This window comes from Athalia rosae, chromosome 3 (assembly GCF_917208135.1).
Source record: "Athalia rosae chromosome 3, iyAthRosa1.1, whole genome shotgun sequence".
Lineage (NCBI taxonomy): Eukaryota > Metazoa > Arthropoda > Insecta > Hymenoptera > Athaliidae > Athalia > Athalia rosae.
Window position 1 is genome coordinate 19,128,840 of NC_064028.1, and position 18,918 is coordinate 19,147,757.

An 18,918-nucleotide genomic window follows, 5' to 3' on the forward strand; every position below is an offset into this window, starting at 1 on the left:
AGAGTTGAACCGACTTTTATATTCCCGCAGGCTTCGCCGCATCTGTATATATAGGTATACATATATATGTATGTGCACATAACGTTACGTACACCACACATACGGTGATAATTGCGCAAGGATCCGCCGGATGCCTGCACAGATGCAGTCCCGGGAATTTTTTTTTTCAATATATATACACACATGGGTATATGGTACACACATGTACATATGTACACGATATGTGTGGCAACGAGTTTGTACATACGAGTTATCTAAATAGCGTATAGGTGATATACTTTTATCATTATTACAACCAGAAGGGCGTAACCATCATTTTTTGGATTTCCGATCAAATTTTCCAGCAAGAATGCGCGCAAAATTAAGATAATATGAAAATCACCGTTGTTGGAATGCATCTAATTTCACGCACATAATCAGAATTTTCGGCAGCACATGTGATGTGTGAATATTTTGTATACCTTATACCCTGAAATCATTTGCGACACTGAAGAAGAAAATAAGAATTAAAATTGAAAACTTGAAATTAGGCGATTCTTGTCTTTCATCGTATCACCTTTGGAGTAATTAGGTGCATCATGATTTTAGATTTTCGCGGGTTACGCTGTCTGGGCATTCGCCGTATAATCATGGCAAGTAGAGAATATTATGGACATGGGTATTCGCACGCTAGGTACACGGCGAAGATTTTTTCGCCGCAATGCTGCTCGCGGTGTTGCAAAAATGGATAATTAATTTTCAATCATACGTTACGCGCACCTTCGATACATTATACATGCGTTACTCCGATCACTGCCGTCGTTCGTTTTATTGCGCCGCGAACTGCAGCTGGAGGAAGAAAAAAAACAAAAAACTGAGAAATAAAAGAACAAAAAATTCAAATAAAAAGTACTCGGGTACAAGTTCTACACGTCGATTATCTTATCAATTATCAACAGTGTAGACGTTCGTACGAAACTGTTATATGGTCGAAGGAGAGAAAAAAAAAAACTAATAATATACAAAAACGAAAATGGAATAAATAAAAAATCAAATTTGCAAAAAGTGTAATTACACCCCACGTTCATAAATCAACCTTCCGGACGACTACCGGTCTTTATATGTGTATAAAACTTACACCCGGGATTCGCACACCACGTGATCAAAAAAAGAAACGATCCGATCGTATGTACTGCGTACACCTGTACTCTACATGTAACGTCCACACACGCAAAAGTGACGTGGTTATATATAGCGTGAATGAAACTCGTCATTTGTCTGATAATTTTTTATTTTTAGCTATTTCGATTATTTTATATTATAAATATATGTACAATGTATGACATACGCGTTCACATAGGTATATTTATATGCATACACACGTATATGTATATATTCATGTAATCGCGTCACTGTAACCGCACCGACACACACGTATTGAAAGTCAGATGTAATCCTCGGGGTAATTTAGTAATTAATAGTGACATTGTAGGTAATTACCTGCCGTAGATAATTGCGATTGTAGTATAGCCGCGGTGGTGTTGTGTAGGGCTGGTACAGGTATACTGTAGCTATACACCTAGGTCGCAATCTGCCACCGCGTCGCGTTCCTCGGATTTTCAACAAAAAAACTTCGCATCGGCACACGCATACAACGTGCATACATACATATACGTATACGGGTACCACGCACGTTCGCACACGCGTATACACACGCGAAACAAATGCTCTCGTCGTTGGCGAAGTACCGTTGTCGCACGATAGGCCAAAGTACACGCGAATTGTATTCATTTGTCTGATCTCGAAGCGATGTGTAAATTAGCTTCTTTTTTTTTTTCTACCCAGATAGGCGTATTCATTTATTCATCTTTTATTTAGCTGACATTGTTGTTCGATGGGCATGCAGATGATCGGTGTAATTATACATTCGTTGCGACGGTGGCGGTGGCGATGACGTTACGCAGGTAGGAGATCAAGGATCAATATCGATCTTGGGATCTGTATTTTATCGTTTTGCCCGTTGGCAATTTTCAATCGCTATTTATTACCGCGATCGTACGTATTATTTATTTAAATATGGGGCACACGTCGACGACTATGTATTATGGATGTAATGTGTAAATTTTCTGTAATATTATACCTGATGTGCTTAAATATGCATATATTGAATATTTCATGTATTTTCATTCGCATGTAATGTCCGTATTTCGTTCTTATTTTCAATATTTGCTGTTTATTTATTTAGTTTTTTAGTGTTTCCATCTTCGTCTCGTTCGTTATTTTACGAGAGTTTTTAAATTTCATTTTTTCTTCGGATTCACACAATCGTGATACGTGAAATTAAATGAAACTATTTTCATTTACAGAGTCGGAATATCCTTTGCACATATACGCACGTATATGTATTACACGTATACGTACACGTGGGCTTACACACGTATCTGAGAATTTCATAATCCTATAAACATGGAAATTATCGCTGCGTAATAAACTAATTAGCTGACTAATTGCCGTATGTGCACACCGTTTAGTATTACATATGTAATACCTTACGCTGTAACGCGTGTGTGTGTGTGTGTGTATGTAACGTATACGTCAAAGATTTACCTATATTTCGAGCGATACGTACATAATTATCTATGTACGGGTATATTCGATCTCGGAGGATCGGAATATATATTTATATATTTTTTTTTCTCTTCGTTTTGTACTTTTTATTATTCATGATCACACGACACGGTATAGCTATACCCGCGTGCAGTACACGTTAAGCGCGCACGCCTAGCGAAACGCGTACAACGAATAATAAATAATGAATAATTGTTGTAATTGCAGTGATAATGATAATAACAACAACAATAATAATGATAACGATAGTTTTAACAGATCGTTATACAATCTGTATGGGTAAAAATTTTATGTTCATGTACACACGTAATAATGTTATGTAATTGTATAATATTACATATAATAGTAATATATTTAATTTGCGTGCCATATATTAGATATAGAATTATCATACATGGCGTTTGTTGATTATTATTTATTACATACATTTGCATAAGGCAGTTTGTTAACAACGCGGAGGCTAGAAGATGGATGAAGTTTGGTCACATTTTTCGAATCGTTATAGAAAATAGTACAGCGAAATTTTCGTCGTAAAAATCATTGGCGGACCAACCGTAACGTGCGAACGGTGCTACGAGTTGACGACGTACACGCATCGTATACGTATAGTCTATGTATATCACCTACACGCACGTATAGGGTACTTCACCGCGTTGCACGCGTTACACACTTGGTACAATTTTCATGTACAGTACGTGTGCATGCGTGTGTACGTATATATATATAACGTCGTGTCCGCGATGCTTATCCGAGTAATTGAGTAATCGACCCGGGTAGTCGAGTGTAATTGGACGTTGATTATACCCGCCATAACACTGCACCTTATGCGATCGCGCTGATATTTTCGAGCCAAATCACCTCTAGCTGATACTCGGATGTCGAGAAACGAAAATGAAAAACTTGAAATAAGAAAATAAAAGATACGAGAAGATATAATGCCACGCCGCCGCGGCTGTACAATAACCCCGCGAAACTGAAATTCGGTAACAAAATTATATCCTATTTCAATTTCCAGCATCGCGATGCGAGGGTGAATTTCACTTCGTGGCAATTTTCTCTCTTCTTTGTTTTTGTTCTTTTTCTTTTTCTTTTTCTTTTTTTCGCTTCTTCGCTTCTTTCTTCTTTCAATTTATTTTCGTACCTGTCGCGTTGATTATATTATTTTTTGTTTGAAATTTTATTTCAAATTTACGATCCGTTGATTGCCTCGTTATGTTATTACGGAGAAAGTATACGTGTGCGTAAGCGTACACGCGCACACGCACACGTATGTATCCATACCAACTCGTACGTAAGTTATAATGACGGACAGACCAATTAAAAATATCACCACTCACGATTTGTGAACGTTGTGTAATATACGATAGTAGGTATACACGTCTATCTTTTTCTTGATTTTACACATGTACGAGATCACCTATGTGTCACTTCTAATATCAAATGTTGAAGAAATACGTTTTACTTGCTTTCTTCTTTTTCATTTTTTCCCTTTCCATCCCGTCCCCAAAACTCGATGGCTTCTTTCTCCCATTTTTTTTTTTCTTTTAATTACCAACGCGTTACCAAAATCCAAATTCGCGGTTCGCTTTTTCTTTCGTCCCGCTCTATCGAATACTCCGACGTTTTTTACGCGCAGGTACGCGCGCGTACATTATACACACACACACACCCGGGCACTTGCGTTCCGAAAGTTTGGGACGGTGGTTTTTTTTTTTCGGGTTTTTTTTTTCATTTTTTTTTTTTTTCTACCTTGGGCGCAACATCTACGGTATTATATTTGCTCCGGAAACCAGACCACAAAACTTTTCCACCGTCTTCCAGGAATCAATTATGATAATTCGATGCTCACGAAACGGTAATGAGGTTAATGACCCCCCGACCCCCCGTTCGTAGTCGTGCCGCCCCCTTCGAGGCCTTCGGGGGCGATACCGGAGGCCGTCGATTCTCTTTTATAAAAATGTAACGCAACGACGATCATTTCTAACAATAAGTCACCGATGTCCTCCGTCGCTCGGGTTCAGTTTTGGGAAATATCTAAGAAACGGGATTTTCCTCTCTGCTTTCAGATAACTCGGTGCCAGCCGGCAGCAGCGCGTCTGTACCGCGGACGAGCCCTGCGGGTAGTTCGAACGGTTCAACGAGCGGAAATTTGCACGGGACATCGCTGCGCGACGATAGCTTACAGCAGCATCAGCAGCAGCAGCAACAGCAACAACAACAACAACAACAACAACAACAACAACAACAACATCAGATATCCGTCAATCAAATGGGGATATCGACCGGCGAAGACATAAGACACGACGATGAGAGCGGACACAACAGATCGACGACAGCTGCGCCAGCTAGTCCGGAAAGTGAGGTGGAAAACGACGATTACACACCGAAAAGAAAACAAAGACGTTACAGGACTACCTTCACCAGTTTCCAACTGGAGGAACTAGAAAAAGCATTCTCGAGGACGCATTATCCCGACGTATTCACGAGGTCGGTATAGATATCTCTCGATAATAATTGTAATCCCTTCGTTGTCGCACAATCAATCCAATTGTATAGTGATTGAAATCATTGCATCGTTCGTTGCACGAATTATGATTGAAGACTCGGTTTTGGGTCAAACTTCCTCCGGTGTAACGAAAAATTTTTACTCATAATATTCGTCTGTCGCCTCTGTCGATACAATCGATAGTCGCAGCGACGTAAATCCCGCGACGGAGTACGAGGACGATGACGAGGATGAGGAAGAATCGTTGCTCCCGCTGGTTGCAGCTGCTGCCGCTGGGGTATATCCCCGTTAATTACAAGAACCCACACCGCGGCTTGGTGATGCTGCTGCACCGGCGCAGGGAGCGCACCTATTACAAACGATTACGCCGCTATTAGTTACCGAGTCCGGTTTAAAAAATCCCAAGATAGATTACCCCGTTGCTGCCGCTGCCGCCGCTACTTCACCTATAGTATTACACGTATAAACCCGCTTCGCGGACCCTCGCGAACGCGCACGCACACATCGGTGTATGGTTATACGTTCGCGCGGTAAACGCATCCTTCTTGTAGCCGTGTACGCAGATATAACGCGCGAAATTATATCGCGATGAATTTTAGGAGCGCGATATTACGGTATATGAGAGAGAGGGAGAGAGAAAAAGAGAGAAAAAGAGAAACAAAGGCAAAGACAATCGAGAAAAATTGAAAGCGAGAAAAAAGAATATCGTAAAAGTAATAAGCCACGCATCGATATGGCTATACTATATACATGCGCGATGGACCAACGTTTATTGCGCGTTGTATACATATATACATATATATATATATATACGAGCGAAGCGGTAGCCGCGAGATCCTGATAGTTATTTATTCCTTATCTAAATTAGATCTTCAGAGGCGGTGGAACGAAGCACTGCACATACCATGATCAGGATCCATCGGATCGACGAGGAACCGCGGCTTCCTTGGATTTAAATTTATGATTTATATTTCAGTTGCCGGGGAGTCTGATGTACGAAAAATTTCTGAAAAAAAAAAAAAAAAAAAAAAAAATAATTGTCATATCGATCAACGGGAGTACGAATCTGTCGCGTTATCCTTTCGGCCACCCAAGATGCCTCTTCGATCGACGGTGTACGGGGGAGAGGAGAGTAAAAGGAAATAGTTGAAAACTGACATTGTGACCTCGTAGTCGTCGTCGTCGTCGTCGTGGCGTTTTACCTTTGGCAGCCGGTCCTCCCGTATACTCTCGGGTGGCTCCCGGAGGTCTAGACGATAGCTGGGAGCCGAAGGTATCATACGTATAGGTATATCAGCCGCGCGGACGTAGGATATCTGCGGCGGGTATGTTCGAGGAACGTCCCTGCTGCTGCCGCAGGAGATGTGGAAAGCCCTAACGGCAACCCAACCGATAGGAGCTACACCCTTCTATTAGTTTGTCTCTCGGTAGAAACCTAATTCCCACTGATAACCGCCCTTACGTGGCTATATTGTAAGAAAATATCACCAAAGGCATAACAACACTTCAGGGATTCCCAACTCGTTCGTGTGTACGTTGCACATGCGTACGTACGTAACGCTGGAAGGAGAAATTTAATTGTCGATCAATTTGCGATTCTCTTTACATTTTTCCTTCTCATTTTATTCGGTGTACAGTACAGTAGAGTTGAATTCTGCGCGTTATAAGTATAGGAAAGCTTCAAAGGAGCCGCTGAATTGATTAAGTTCGTGCGGATGATGATTCCTCTTTGACCGAATCGGACTGTGGGTGTTTTTCTATACTATACCTATATCACGTATAATATTTGTAGTCCGAAGTCCGTTGCGGCGACGCGGTGTTGTTTCACCTGTGGTATAAAATTACATTACGTTTTATACACACACGTTACGTTACGTTACGTTACATTACATTAGACGCGATGTACGTACGTACGTACGTAGCTAGGTACCTCATACGCGTCAGAACGAACAAACGCACGTCGCGTGCTTTCTATGGAATATGAAAATACCGTATACACATATATATACGTATATATATATATAATAAAGACTGTATACGAGGTGTATATCTGGATTCGTGTTGGTATATAAGTTACACCGTATAGTAAAACCTGGGTTCCAGGCAATTCGAGTAATTACCACACAATTACATTATCTAATTAACCTCCGGGAGGGCTGCGGGGTACGGGGCACATACGGCCGTGATTGTTCGTGCCGCAATCCTAATTATTATTGTTAACTGCACCACCACCACCACCATCACCATTGCCGGCAGCAGCAGCAGCAGCAGCATCACCAACGGCAGCGACTTTCCTCTCAATCCGGCGGCAACACGTTTCAGCACTCTCCCTCCTTCTCCCCCCCCCCCCCCCGCACCCCTCTTCGTTGCAACGATTGTAAAAAACGCTACATTAAGACCTTTGTGGGAATTTAACGATCCGGTTCACACCTGTAAAGTATTTGAATATCGCTGCGAAAATGTGGACAAGAGAAGAAAAAAATCGGAATGAATAAAATGAAATAAAAAAATGGAAATATCGTTAATTTTATTCAGCTTTAATCGGGATTATTATAGAGTCGGAAGATCAGCTCGCATTAGACCATCGGAGGGGGGTATGGGGGTAACCCCGTAGTGTACGGACTGGCAAACCTGTAATTTAAATGCTCTCGAATTTCTTATGCGTGCTCCTGAACTACTCGCAAAAAGTCAGCGGAGAGCGACGAGCGCGCGATATTCGCGTTGCGTTGCGAAGCCGAAGCGTTTTGCTTATTGAAGCGCACATGCATACATACGCAACACGGCGCGCAAGTGATTCTAAACGTCGATTCGTGGCTTCTGTATAATCAGGAACATTTAACCGACGATTTCGCGAACATCTGGGGCAATTTGCCATCCAAATGAGCGGCGATCCCCCCTCCCGTGCGCGGAACCCCGGGGGCTCGAACCTTCGATTCGTCCAACTCCACGTTGGGTTACCTTCGTTACCTTCATCGAGCGTCGCACTCCTCTCGTTATCAGTCGATTCCTTCTCTAATCTGTCCACGTGTTATTTATGTTTCAGAGAAGAACTCGCCATGAAAATCGGACTGACGGAGGCTCGTATACAGGTCAGTGTATTAAACACGTAGTGATTACCGTAGTGAACCTTGACCTTATTTCGCCGGTACGTGCAAATCTAGTAATGGGAACGGTGGAGAACTCGAATGTAACGTGTAAACGAGTTTGATATTATTAACCCAGAGGCTGCCAGGAAAGTAAACGTTGGGAAAACAATTGCCGGGCCAATTTTCTGTGAAGAACCGTCTTCGGGTACATATGTACGTACGTACACGTACTGGTATATACCTGTGTACGCGATATTGCGCAATGCGAAATTGCCTCTCCGTCACATCGGTTGCAACCGGCTCTCGCCGGGATGCTGTTGTATTACAAATATCAACGAATGTCGGCGACCGCTCTGTAACAACCGAGATTTTAACGGCTTCGGGACTCTCGGAACCGATTTATATCTTTCGACCGAATTATCCACAGCTCACAGCTCTGCAAACACTACATCATTTATATATATATATACCTACACCTCACGTTTTTCAGGTCATTCCGAAAAGGCTGTGAGCCATTATATTCGTCTTTCTTATTTTCTGTTTGTTTTATTTTATTATTTTATTTGTTTTTTTTTTGTTCGCCGCTGATACGTCAATCTATTCATCGTAGTTACCCACCTTTTTTTTTCTTCTTCTCTTTCGTTTCCTAAAAAGAAAAAGAAAAAAAAAAAAAAGAAAAAAGAAAAGAAAAATCTCCACTTCCGGTTTCGGTAATGACCTCCGTTATACATGTATAATACCTTCTACCTCCGGATCTTTCCGATACACAGACCACATTTCGAGAGGACGGGGTGAGAACCACTGACGGAATGACACGCATCAAGGCCCAACGGATAATTATTTCGAGGAATCACTCAAAGTCTTAAGTAGTAGCCTGACTCCGAGCTCGCTTGGCCGCCCTCTTATATATATATATATCCGTCTTTCTTTCTCTCTCTCTCTCTCTCTCTCTCTCTCTCTCTCTCTCTCTCTCTCTCTCTCTCTTTCTCCTCCTCTCACTCTCATTCATTTTTCTCTCTTGTCCCAGGCCTACCTGTTGCCCTCCCTCCCTCCCTCCCTCCCTCCCTCCCTGCCGCCCTCCATCTTCTTGCCCTTCTCTTTGCCCCATCTACGTGAATTATGTGGTTGACTCACCGAGGATATCAGAGATTCAGAAAACTAGGTGCATTACACGGTGCAGTGATTAACGAAATCAAAGGATTACGAGAAAAGTGTCGGTATAATAAGAAATTTAGAGAGGTAAGATTTTCGTCGAATTATATCGACGTGTATGTAACATACATATACGTTCTTCGAGTCGAGAGGAATAGAAATTTGAAGAAAGTAAAAAAAAAAAAGAAAATGGAGTCTTTCAAACTACAGATATTATCGTTGAATTATTTATGCAAAATGCTGATTTATCGACTACCGTCTTGTACCAGACGAAGAGAGAAGCGATACAAAAACAAAAAAACAAAAAACAAAAAAAGAAAACCAAAAAAAAAAAGGAAAATGCGCGCGCGGGCTTGAAAACTAAGCATTAGGAAACTACCGGGGGACGTACTGGGGGGAAGGATATCGCGCGTCCTTTTTCTTCTCCTTGACTTCTGTGGATCCCCGGCATTTACTCTTATACTATATATACATATATACACCACGGTAGGAGATACAGTCCTTTCTACCTTGTAATACGACCATAATAGCCGCCGTCGCCAATTAGGAACGGGTCTATCTTCCTCAAAATACTAACGCAGTGCAGACAAATCGCGGCACAGAAGGAGATGAGGCGAGACTCTCACATTTCACAGTCGCATACACTCCGAATTTCTATATCCTTATCCCATACGCGATCGGTAGCTTTTTCAATGCGATTACGGAAAACTCTTCTTTTTTTTTTTTTTTATTTCCATCGAGTGTTTTTTTTTTTCTTTTATTTTATCTTTCTTTTTCTTTTCGTTGCTTTGATTCGTACCACCGTGAACAATATATATATATATGTAGACGTGCAATCGAAACCGATCGTTATAATTGGATTGGGGAACCACCGCGCGCAGTGACGATGATTTTTGTTCATCATCATCTACCGATGCCGTTATGGTGTGTAGCTTCGTGTTTCTTAGAATTTCGAGCACAGAGAGCTCTCTCTATAACTTTATATCGGGAAGACAAAGCGACCGCTCGGTAGCTACGCTTGTAGCGATACGTCTAATGTAATAATTTCGATTAATCATTCCTCATTTCTCACTCGTTGCTTTCTATACATATCCCCCCCATCTTCTTTTTCCCTCTTCCAAGTTTTCTCGGTTTGCGAGGTAACTCTACACCTCGTTCAACGATATGGTTAAGTACATACGGACGTATTCGAAGATTCCAAAAACTTCCCGGAACACCACGCATGGCGGCATTAGGCAACGGGAAATTACGTCTAATTAAATTTGTGAAATGAATTTTTTTCCACACGTCGAGCCGGTGGCGGTGGCGGTGGTGGCGGTGATGATGCACACAGTTAATTTAACGTTACGGTAAGCGAGTTAAGGCCAAGGTCATACGGGACACGAGGGGGAAGTGCATTTATACGATGTGTTGTATAAGCCGGTAATATACATTTTGCCGTACACCTTATAACGCGTATTGTATATTAGAAACGAGAAACGAGAAACGAGGAACGAGGGAGTTGGGTTAGGTGCGCGATATCTTAACGCATTATCTTATCCCATTCTGTATCTCTGCTTCATACATGAGTTTCTTTGTCGCTAATCGTTATTTAATCGAAGAACTTCCTGCCCCGAGAAGGTATTATAATAGATAATATAAAAGCGTGGTTAGTCAGCGTGCACACACGTCTGTTCTCCAGAGTTATTATATAGCTTCTGGAATTACAAACGTATACCTACGATCACGTGTGTTGAGAAAAGAGAAAAAAAATAAAATAAAATAAAATGAACGAACAACGAAAAAACGGAACAATAATGTTCGTTAGGGAATGGACGCGAAACTCGAGAATCCATCGTGTACTAATTGTAAATATTTATTGTGTGCGAACACATTAGGGTGTAAAAAGTTTTGAACTTCGTCCGTATTGACCTACGAAGGGGTTTCGAATCGTGAAAAAATATGATTGAAAAATGTAAAGAAGCTTAAAAGTTAAATTAATTAGACGATCAAGCGGTTTTAATGAGAGATTCCGATTTTTAGTGTAAAGAGTAATCGATTTTTTTTTGTGTTTTGGTTATTTTCAGTCTCTGATGACAATTACAGAGATATACAGCGTGTTGAAAGGTACGCTTTTTCATGTGAAATATTCCATAGAAATCGAATCTATGGTCAGAAATGAGAGAAAATTTATCGGTAGCTTGAAAAATGCAAATCAAAAGTGATATACATCGTATTTCACTTTTTTTAATTTCCAGTGAAAATTCTCCACAGAAATACGATTAGTTACACGTTTGACGTTGTATTTTTTCAAAAAATAAATAAATAGAAACGGTTTCTCATTGAAAATCGACATTTTTTCCGCGTTATTTTGACTTTCGAGCATCGGCTATGTCTTTTTTTATTACAATTCGGAACCGTTCCGCGGTACGGCACGGGTGAAATCCAAAACTAAAAAATAAAAAAAAAAAGAAATGACTCACTCCAATACACGTGTATATTAAAGCGAAGTAGGCGGTTCCAAGATGTTATATACATATATGTATACCCATAGCGATGTCAGCAGGCTGGAAAAGGAAGATGGCACTTAACCGAGGCAGCAGCGATTGTGTGAGATAAGAATAATCTTAGACCCGTTAATGGTCATACCTCTTCAGGGGTATGCCGCTGATGCAGTTAGGTTGTAAATTTTCAACTCGCCGTCAGCAGTCTACGTACACTTGCATGTACATATACCTGTACCTGTACCTGTACCTATACCTGTGCGAGTCCAACACCTGATGTATACTTCTGCGATGTCTTCGTCGCGATACTTACTCGCGTTGCGAGTAAATTAGAGTCACGCCCGGGGAAAAATATCGTGCGCACGACCGCCCCCGCCGTGCTCACCGCACAAAACCGATCGGTCGCACGCGAACGAATTACCTCCCCCCCGATCGTTTCATTTGGCGGAAACGTCATATTCTTTTTTTTTTGCTCAATGAAATTTTTCATCGACTCGTGCAGCGATCTTCGGCGCAACGCGACCAGTTCGACGATTTTTCGGGGAAAACCTCGACGAGATCGCCTCGCGTACGGCGATAGTTGAAAAATTAGCGGCGTCGGGAGGCAGGACTCCGGCGATGCGACGCGAGATGCGCGCGGCTCTCAGCAGCGGCAGCGGCAACGGCAGCGCTTAATTATCTCGATTGAGCGGAATGCCAATTCCTCCACCTCCACATTTACTTCCACCTCGCAACTTTATATATACCTACCTTATACTTCTCTATACCCGAGGCCGAGCGTTGGTTGGTTCCCCGCTTCCTGGGGGCCCGAAGGCACGCGATCTTCCACCGCGTGCAACTCGTACTTCCAGGAAAACCCTTCCGACGACTGTTGTATACATCGCTATACCGTGAAGCGAAGAAGAAGGACGAGGGTCGGAGAGGGGCGGAGGGGGAGGGACGAAAAATGGGGAGATAAAGGGAGGTTTTGCGGTAGCCGACAAACGCAGAATCTCCACACCGCGAACTATACGTTATATATATATACCGCGAGTTCCGCGAGAACCGGGACCACCGTGACAAAAGCAACGTTTTTGCCAATCCGATCATTTTTTAAAGATTTTAGGAATGCCCGCGCTCTTTCTCTCTCTCTCTCTCTCTCACTCTCCCTCTCTGTGTGGAACTATAAGGTGAACTACGAGGGTGTATACGGGTGTATAGTTTCAACTTTTTTACGCAAAAGCGACATCGCGATTTTCGGAACAGCTGCTGCTGCTGCCGCTGCCGCTGCTGCTCTTACCGATCTCCGAACTCCTTTCCTTTTTTTTTATTTCTCTCTCCGTGCCTCGGAATTCACCTTTTCGAGGAATAATCTCTCTCTCTCGAGTTTCATGTTTTTGTTGATTTCACATATCTCATCCCCGATTCCACCTTTATTAATGATTTTGAAAACTGAAACGTTGTTAAAGATGATCCGGGGTGAGGGGAGGGGTGGGGTGGGAAGGGGAGGCGCGGAGGCGGGGTGGATTCTTTTCTGGTGTACACGTAACTAATGTGGTACAATTAAGTCCGTGAGTGACCAACTGTGTTCGTTTTATAGTTTTTCGTCGGCGTGTTTTGTTTTAACCCGTCGATGTTTAGCGTCCTGCTGAGGGCAATCCTCGCCGCTACGGGGGGCAGCGATACCCCGACCGTCGGTCGGTCGGTCGGTCGGTCGGTCGGTCGGTCGGTTAGGTACTCGCGCGCAGGTGACGAGGCACGCATCGTTCCGACGGAGCGAAAATCGTGGTGGAAAAATATAATCTAACAATGTCAAGTGGCTGAGCGGGTTCCTTTTTTTTATTTTTTATTTTTTTTTTTGATTTTCGTTTCCTCCTTTTCTAACATTGCGCGGTTTCCGAGTATCGTTCGTAGTTTCACAGAAATTACACCCGGGGTACGTTGCTTAATTGTGAATCAAATTTTACGATTCAAAGGGATCCGCCGGATCGAGGCTATATCCAAACTATCTAAACATGTTTCAGGGTGACTTTGCGGTATTCGAGATCGCCACGGCGTTATATGTATATATATATATATATGTATAATAATTTGGGCGCCAACCCGGTGAGCTGCTGGCGAACGTCTGCTGGTAGCTTTTACGCCTCCACCCCCCCTTATATGATTCCCCATTACACGTACATAACCAACAACGTCGGATCTTGATTAAACGAAAATTCGAGCGGCCGCTTTATAATATTCGGCAGCAGTCCATTCAATCCGGCCAATCAGGCCGCACACTTCGAGGAATAAAATATACGTACATATACGCGATCAACTTTCCGGCTTCGAATTATATTTTAACTTATAGGTATCTATATACAGATATGTATAACCCAACGATTCAAACATTCGGAAACGAAACAGCCCGGAGTCGTGCCTCCTCGCAGATTGGATAAGTTGAAATTTTGTTGACATTCCTTAATCCGATTGCACCGTGTCACGCTACATCGTTTCGTTTAGTTTTCACCCAGCGCGATATACAATATAACGATTTCTATATGTTTATATACACGTTTCCCAACTCCTCGTGCAGACTGTCGGAGAACGGCACGGAACACCCTGGATCGATCCAACAAACCCGACCCGCGCCCCGTATCCTTTTACCCTCCGTCGATCGATTCTATATAATACATTCGAATTTTCATTCGCTTCCCTCCGAAAGAAGAACAAAGAAAAAAAAAAAAACAAAAAACAAATCGAATCTTCCAATTTCTGTTTCAGGTCTGGTTTCAAAACCGACGCGCCAAGTGGCGAAAACAGGAGAAAGTCGGCCCCCAAGGCCACCCGTACAACCCCTATCTCGGTAGCGGGGCGCCCCCGCCCTCGGCGGTCGTCGCCCCCACGTTGCCGAACCCTTTCGCTCATCTCGGAACGTTCGCCCTCCGAAAGCCCTTCGACGCCTTTCGTTACCCGCCCTTGGGCGGTTACCCCCCGCATCCCTACCACAGGGCGCCGCCCCCCCTGTCCCCCCTGTCCCCTCTGTTGCCACCGGGTATCCCTCTGTCCTACACGAGCGCCGCGCAGTCCTTCCAGAGTTTTCTGGCCAACATATCGGCGGCCCAGAGACCGAAATTAGTCGACGTCCCTCCCCCCCCGCCGCCGAGGATCGGACTACCGCCCCCTCCCCCGCCATCATCGACGACAGCGTCTACAGGGACGATAAATTCTCCCCAGGGATCGCCCAATAACGGCGGCGGCGGCGGCGGCGGCGGTCAAGGAGGTCAAGGAGGTCAAGGAGCACCTCAGGACATGGACAGAAGAACGCACAGCATAGCCGAGCTACGGTTGAAGGCTAGGGAGCACGAGATCCGGCTCGAAATGCTGAGGAAAAACGGAGACCTGGTCAGTTGAACCGGGGTGCTGTATATCCGTTGATACGAGGTGCCTTTCGATATCCGAGCTTTTGCTTATTGGTGATGAGATAATCGCGCTGGATTTCGGTATATTTCCTTGATATTCTTTGTTTTTTCTCCGTTGCTGATTGTATTATTCCGTTGACCGGTGCAACGCATAAGAAAAATACGTATATAGTATAACGTAAACGACGTCTAAATTTGATCCGGACTGGTTCGGGTGAATTTGACGTCGCGTTGGTTATCGACGATTATGGTATATCCGCGACAAATATCTTCATCCCGAATAAGACGATTACTTTCGATTTGTAGAGGTTTTCTCGTATTATCACGGATATATGCGTACGTGCGCGCGTGATCCCCGGAATCAAAAAAAAAAAAAAAAACGTCGGAAATTCGTACCGCAGATCTTCGCTGACGACTTGCAGAACTCACGGAGAGCATCATCATTCGATCATCCTTAGTTTTTCCTTCATTTTCTTCTTTTTCTTCTTTTTCCATCTTCGATTAACGGAGGAAACGATCTCTCGTAGGTTCTTCGAATCTGTCGCCGCTTTTTAGCGAAGTTTATCCGTCGGTACGACAATGACGAAATCGGTTGAGTGGGGGTTGAGAGAAAAATTTTAATAATAATTACGATTATAGTTATAATTGTTGTTATTATTATTATTATTATGATTATTATTATTATGGGTATAAGACGAAGGCGAGAGGGATCATCGGGTATATAAATTATATGAAGTAACGAAACAAAAGATTACTATATATAATGAAAAGTTGTATGTTCGAGACGCGATCATCGTTTATACATTTGATTATACATACATGTAATACAATTTACAACAGACGTAGGTATATACTTCACAGTTCTGAGGTTGACGCTAATTTTACTTGAAAAAAACAAAACGAAAGAACTAGAAAAAGAAAGAAAACAACGCATACCTACCCAGTTACAATATCGCATATTTAAAAGACTATTTTTTAACGCGTTCACTCGGAAACGGAAAAGATAAAAGTAAAAGACGAACATAGTAAAACGACAAACAGAAATTAGATATCAAATGCAATATCTATACCATATTTGCACTAAGATATATATTATATATACAAATCATTAGATAAAAATTCATATATACTTTATATTAACATTTGAGAATACGAAAATAATTCAATTGACTACGCGCGAGGACGAATGTACGTAATTTTACAAACGTAGTCCCTTACCCCAATATTCCTCATAAATCAGTTACACATACATTTATATAAATATTATTATTATTATTATTATTATTGTACACCGGTAGAATATCTATAAAATACAACTATATTTACTTATACTAGACAGAAGTATAATTACCTTTACGTATAGATATTTATATTATCATGATACTTATTATTCTTATTATTTTTTATTACTGTTATTATTATTATTATTATTATTACGATTGATGTTATTAGCATTATCATCATCATTATCATCATTATTATTATTACAATTATAATTATTATTATTACTATTACTGTTAATCAACGAGCGGGACATTATGTGAAGCAAAGTTTGATAATTAGAAGAAGAGAAGGATTTCGTTTTTTCAATTGTGATATTTCTCGGTATTTCTCGGGAATTTATAATTCTATCCTCGGGGTATACACACATATAAAAGTCGTGAATACCGAACATACATATATACTTATATGCGCGTATACATTATAGTGATTGTGAGTGGTACAATAACTCTAATAATCAACAACAAACAAAATGAACTTATAAATTGATGAATAAAAGTAATACCTGATGAGAAAACACCATAATTTTGTCACGAACGAATAACATGTGTGACCAAAATGTGTCGAACCGGACGATAAATTATACACTTGATATATATAATAATAATAATTATGAATATTATCAGCATTAACGTTATTACTATTATTACTATTATTATTATTATTATTAACGTTATTATCATTATTTGTAGTCGCATATACATCATATGTTGCGTAAATGTTTATATTAATGTATTATTATTATTATTATTATTATTATTATTATTACTATTCTGACCATCATCAGCGTTATTATTATGACCGATAAAAATTTACAGGCAATCAACTCAGTTTGTTTATTGTAATTTTTTTCTTCACGTGTGCGGTAATTTCTTAGGGAACAACTCGTTTGAGCATCAGCATATATATATATATGTACGTACAGTATATGAATATATACATATAATTCATGCGCTTTGGATTGCACTTGTAAGTTGAGTTTGCAATTCGCATGCATACAGATATAATTCCGGTAACTTGAGTAACTTGTCCGCTCGGGTAAGTAATATCTATGGTGATACATAATTAGATAGATAATTTGAACTTTATTCCTCATTAGGTATTGTTATTATCTTATCTATTCATGTCATACAGTATACGAGTTGAGTGAAAATTAACCGGTGACAAGGAAAAAAATCGTAAGAACTAACGTTTTACTTTTATACGTTCAATGGTCGTTTACAGTATTACACATATAGTATAATAGGTGCATATATCAATAGCTGCGTGAGACATATACATATGTGTAATTCAGATTCGACGTACGTATTCGTAATATTAACACGTAAACGTGATTCGAGTGCGGAGAATCGAAGGGACGGACCCTTACGACTGGTTAATTGTATTTTTCAAGTTCGCTGCTGTTCCGCTGCAGTGGAGATAGCGGAGAAGCGGTGGGACGCTGCGCCGTAGCGCTCTCATCGACTTGTTTACACCAAAGTAATTTGCTAATCGGGTTTTTCGCGCCGGGCTTTATAGAAGGATCGAAAGAGCTTATATTATCGGATCCCCCTCAAGCACCGGCGCACGTGATCTGAACCTAAATAGGAATATATACAGGTATACGAGGTATAGGTACGGGGGCACATATTTGAGATTGAATCGATTCGGTGGTCGCGAAATCTTCTCTGAATAAGGATAAACGTTGACAGGTGTTCTACAGGGCAGTGTTTAATATATAACGTCTCCTTTTTTTAGTTTTTTTTTTTTTTTTAGTTTTTAATTATTCCTCTCTCTCTGTCTCTTCGTCTCGCTCTTTACTTTCATCACTTGAGGACCAATCGTACCATCGGTCAGAGAGTCGATCAACTCTGCGAGGCGATGCGAAAAAGAGAAGTCGGAAACCCGAAAACGTACATCGTTTTCGAGATTCCAGTTTTTTTATTTTTTTTCTCTCTTTTTCCCAACTCTTTTGAAACCATGCAAATCTCGTCGTCGAGCGAACTTGGCGTTTCAACGCTGCAGCTGTTACGGACAGCGTCGGAAGAACGTGAACCGGAGGGGGTTAGCGATTTTCAACGTCGTCGTTGTCATACGGTTTTCTGAACGTCTTCGAACGTACATAGGAGTTGGTAGGCATCTGACGCGTTTACACGTGTTAGTTTGACCCGGTGGAAAATGAATGCGGTAATACGCGGCTGACTCTGTATTCAAACTACATATATATAAAATACGTTCCGTGGAACGGCATAAGCAAAAGCAGCAGCAGCAGCGGCAGCGTCAGCGTCAGCGTCAGCAGCAGTTCTACCATCGGCGAAGAAGCGGAGAAAGACGAATACGAAGACGAAGAAGGAGAAGGATGAGGAGGCTGACCACCGAGATGAAGGATGCGCGCCGTGACGGTCTAATTGAGGCTTTCTTGATTGCATTTACACCGCCGTTCC

General features: G+C 41.6%; 1 protein-coding gene across 2 annotated transcripts in view; it reads left to right on the plus strand.

Annotated features, from left to right (window-relative positions):
- LOC105689932 (homeobox protein aristaless) overlaps positions 1-17,257 on the plus strand; it is a 55,281-nt gene extending 38,024 nt beyond the window's left edge. For both annotated transcript variants that reach the window (XM_020854558.2, XM_048651765.1), the window contains exons 2-4: positions 4,674-5,094; positions 8,157-8,202; positions 14,577-17,257. In XM_020854558.2, the coding sequence (XP_020710217.2) occupies positions 4,674-5,094; positions 8,157-8,202; positions 14,577-15,206 (1,097 nt within the window). In that variant the 3' untranslated portion in view covers positions 15,207-17,257. The remainder of the gene's footprint in view (positions 1-4,673; positions 5,095-8,156; positions 8,203-14,576) is intronic.
- The last annotated feature ends 1,661 nt before the right edge of the window (positions 17,258-18,918 follow it).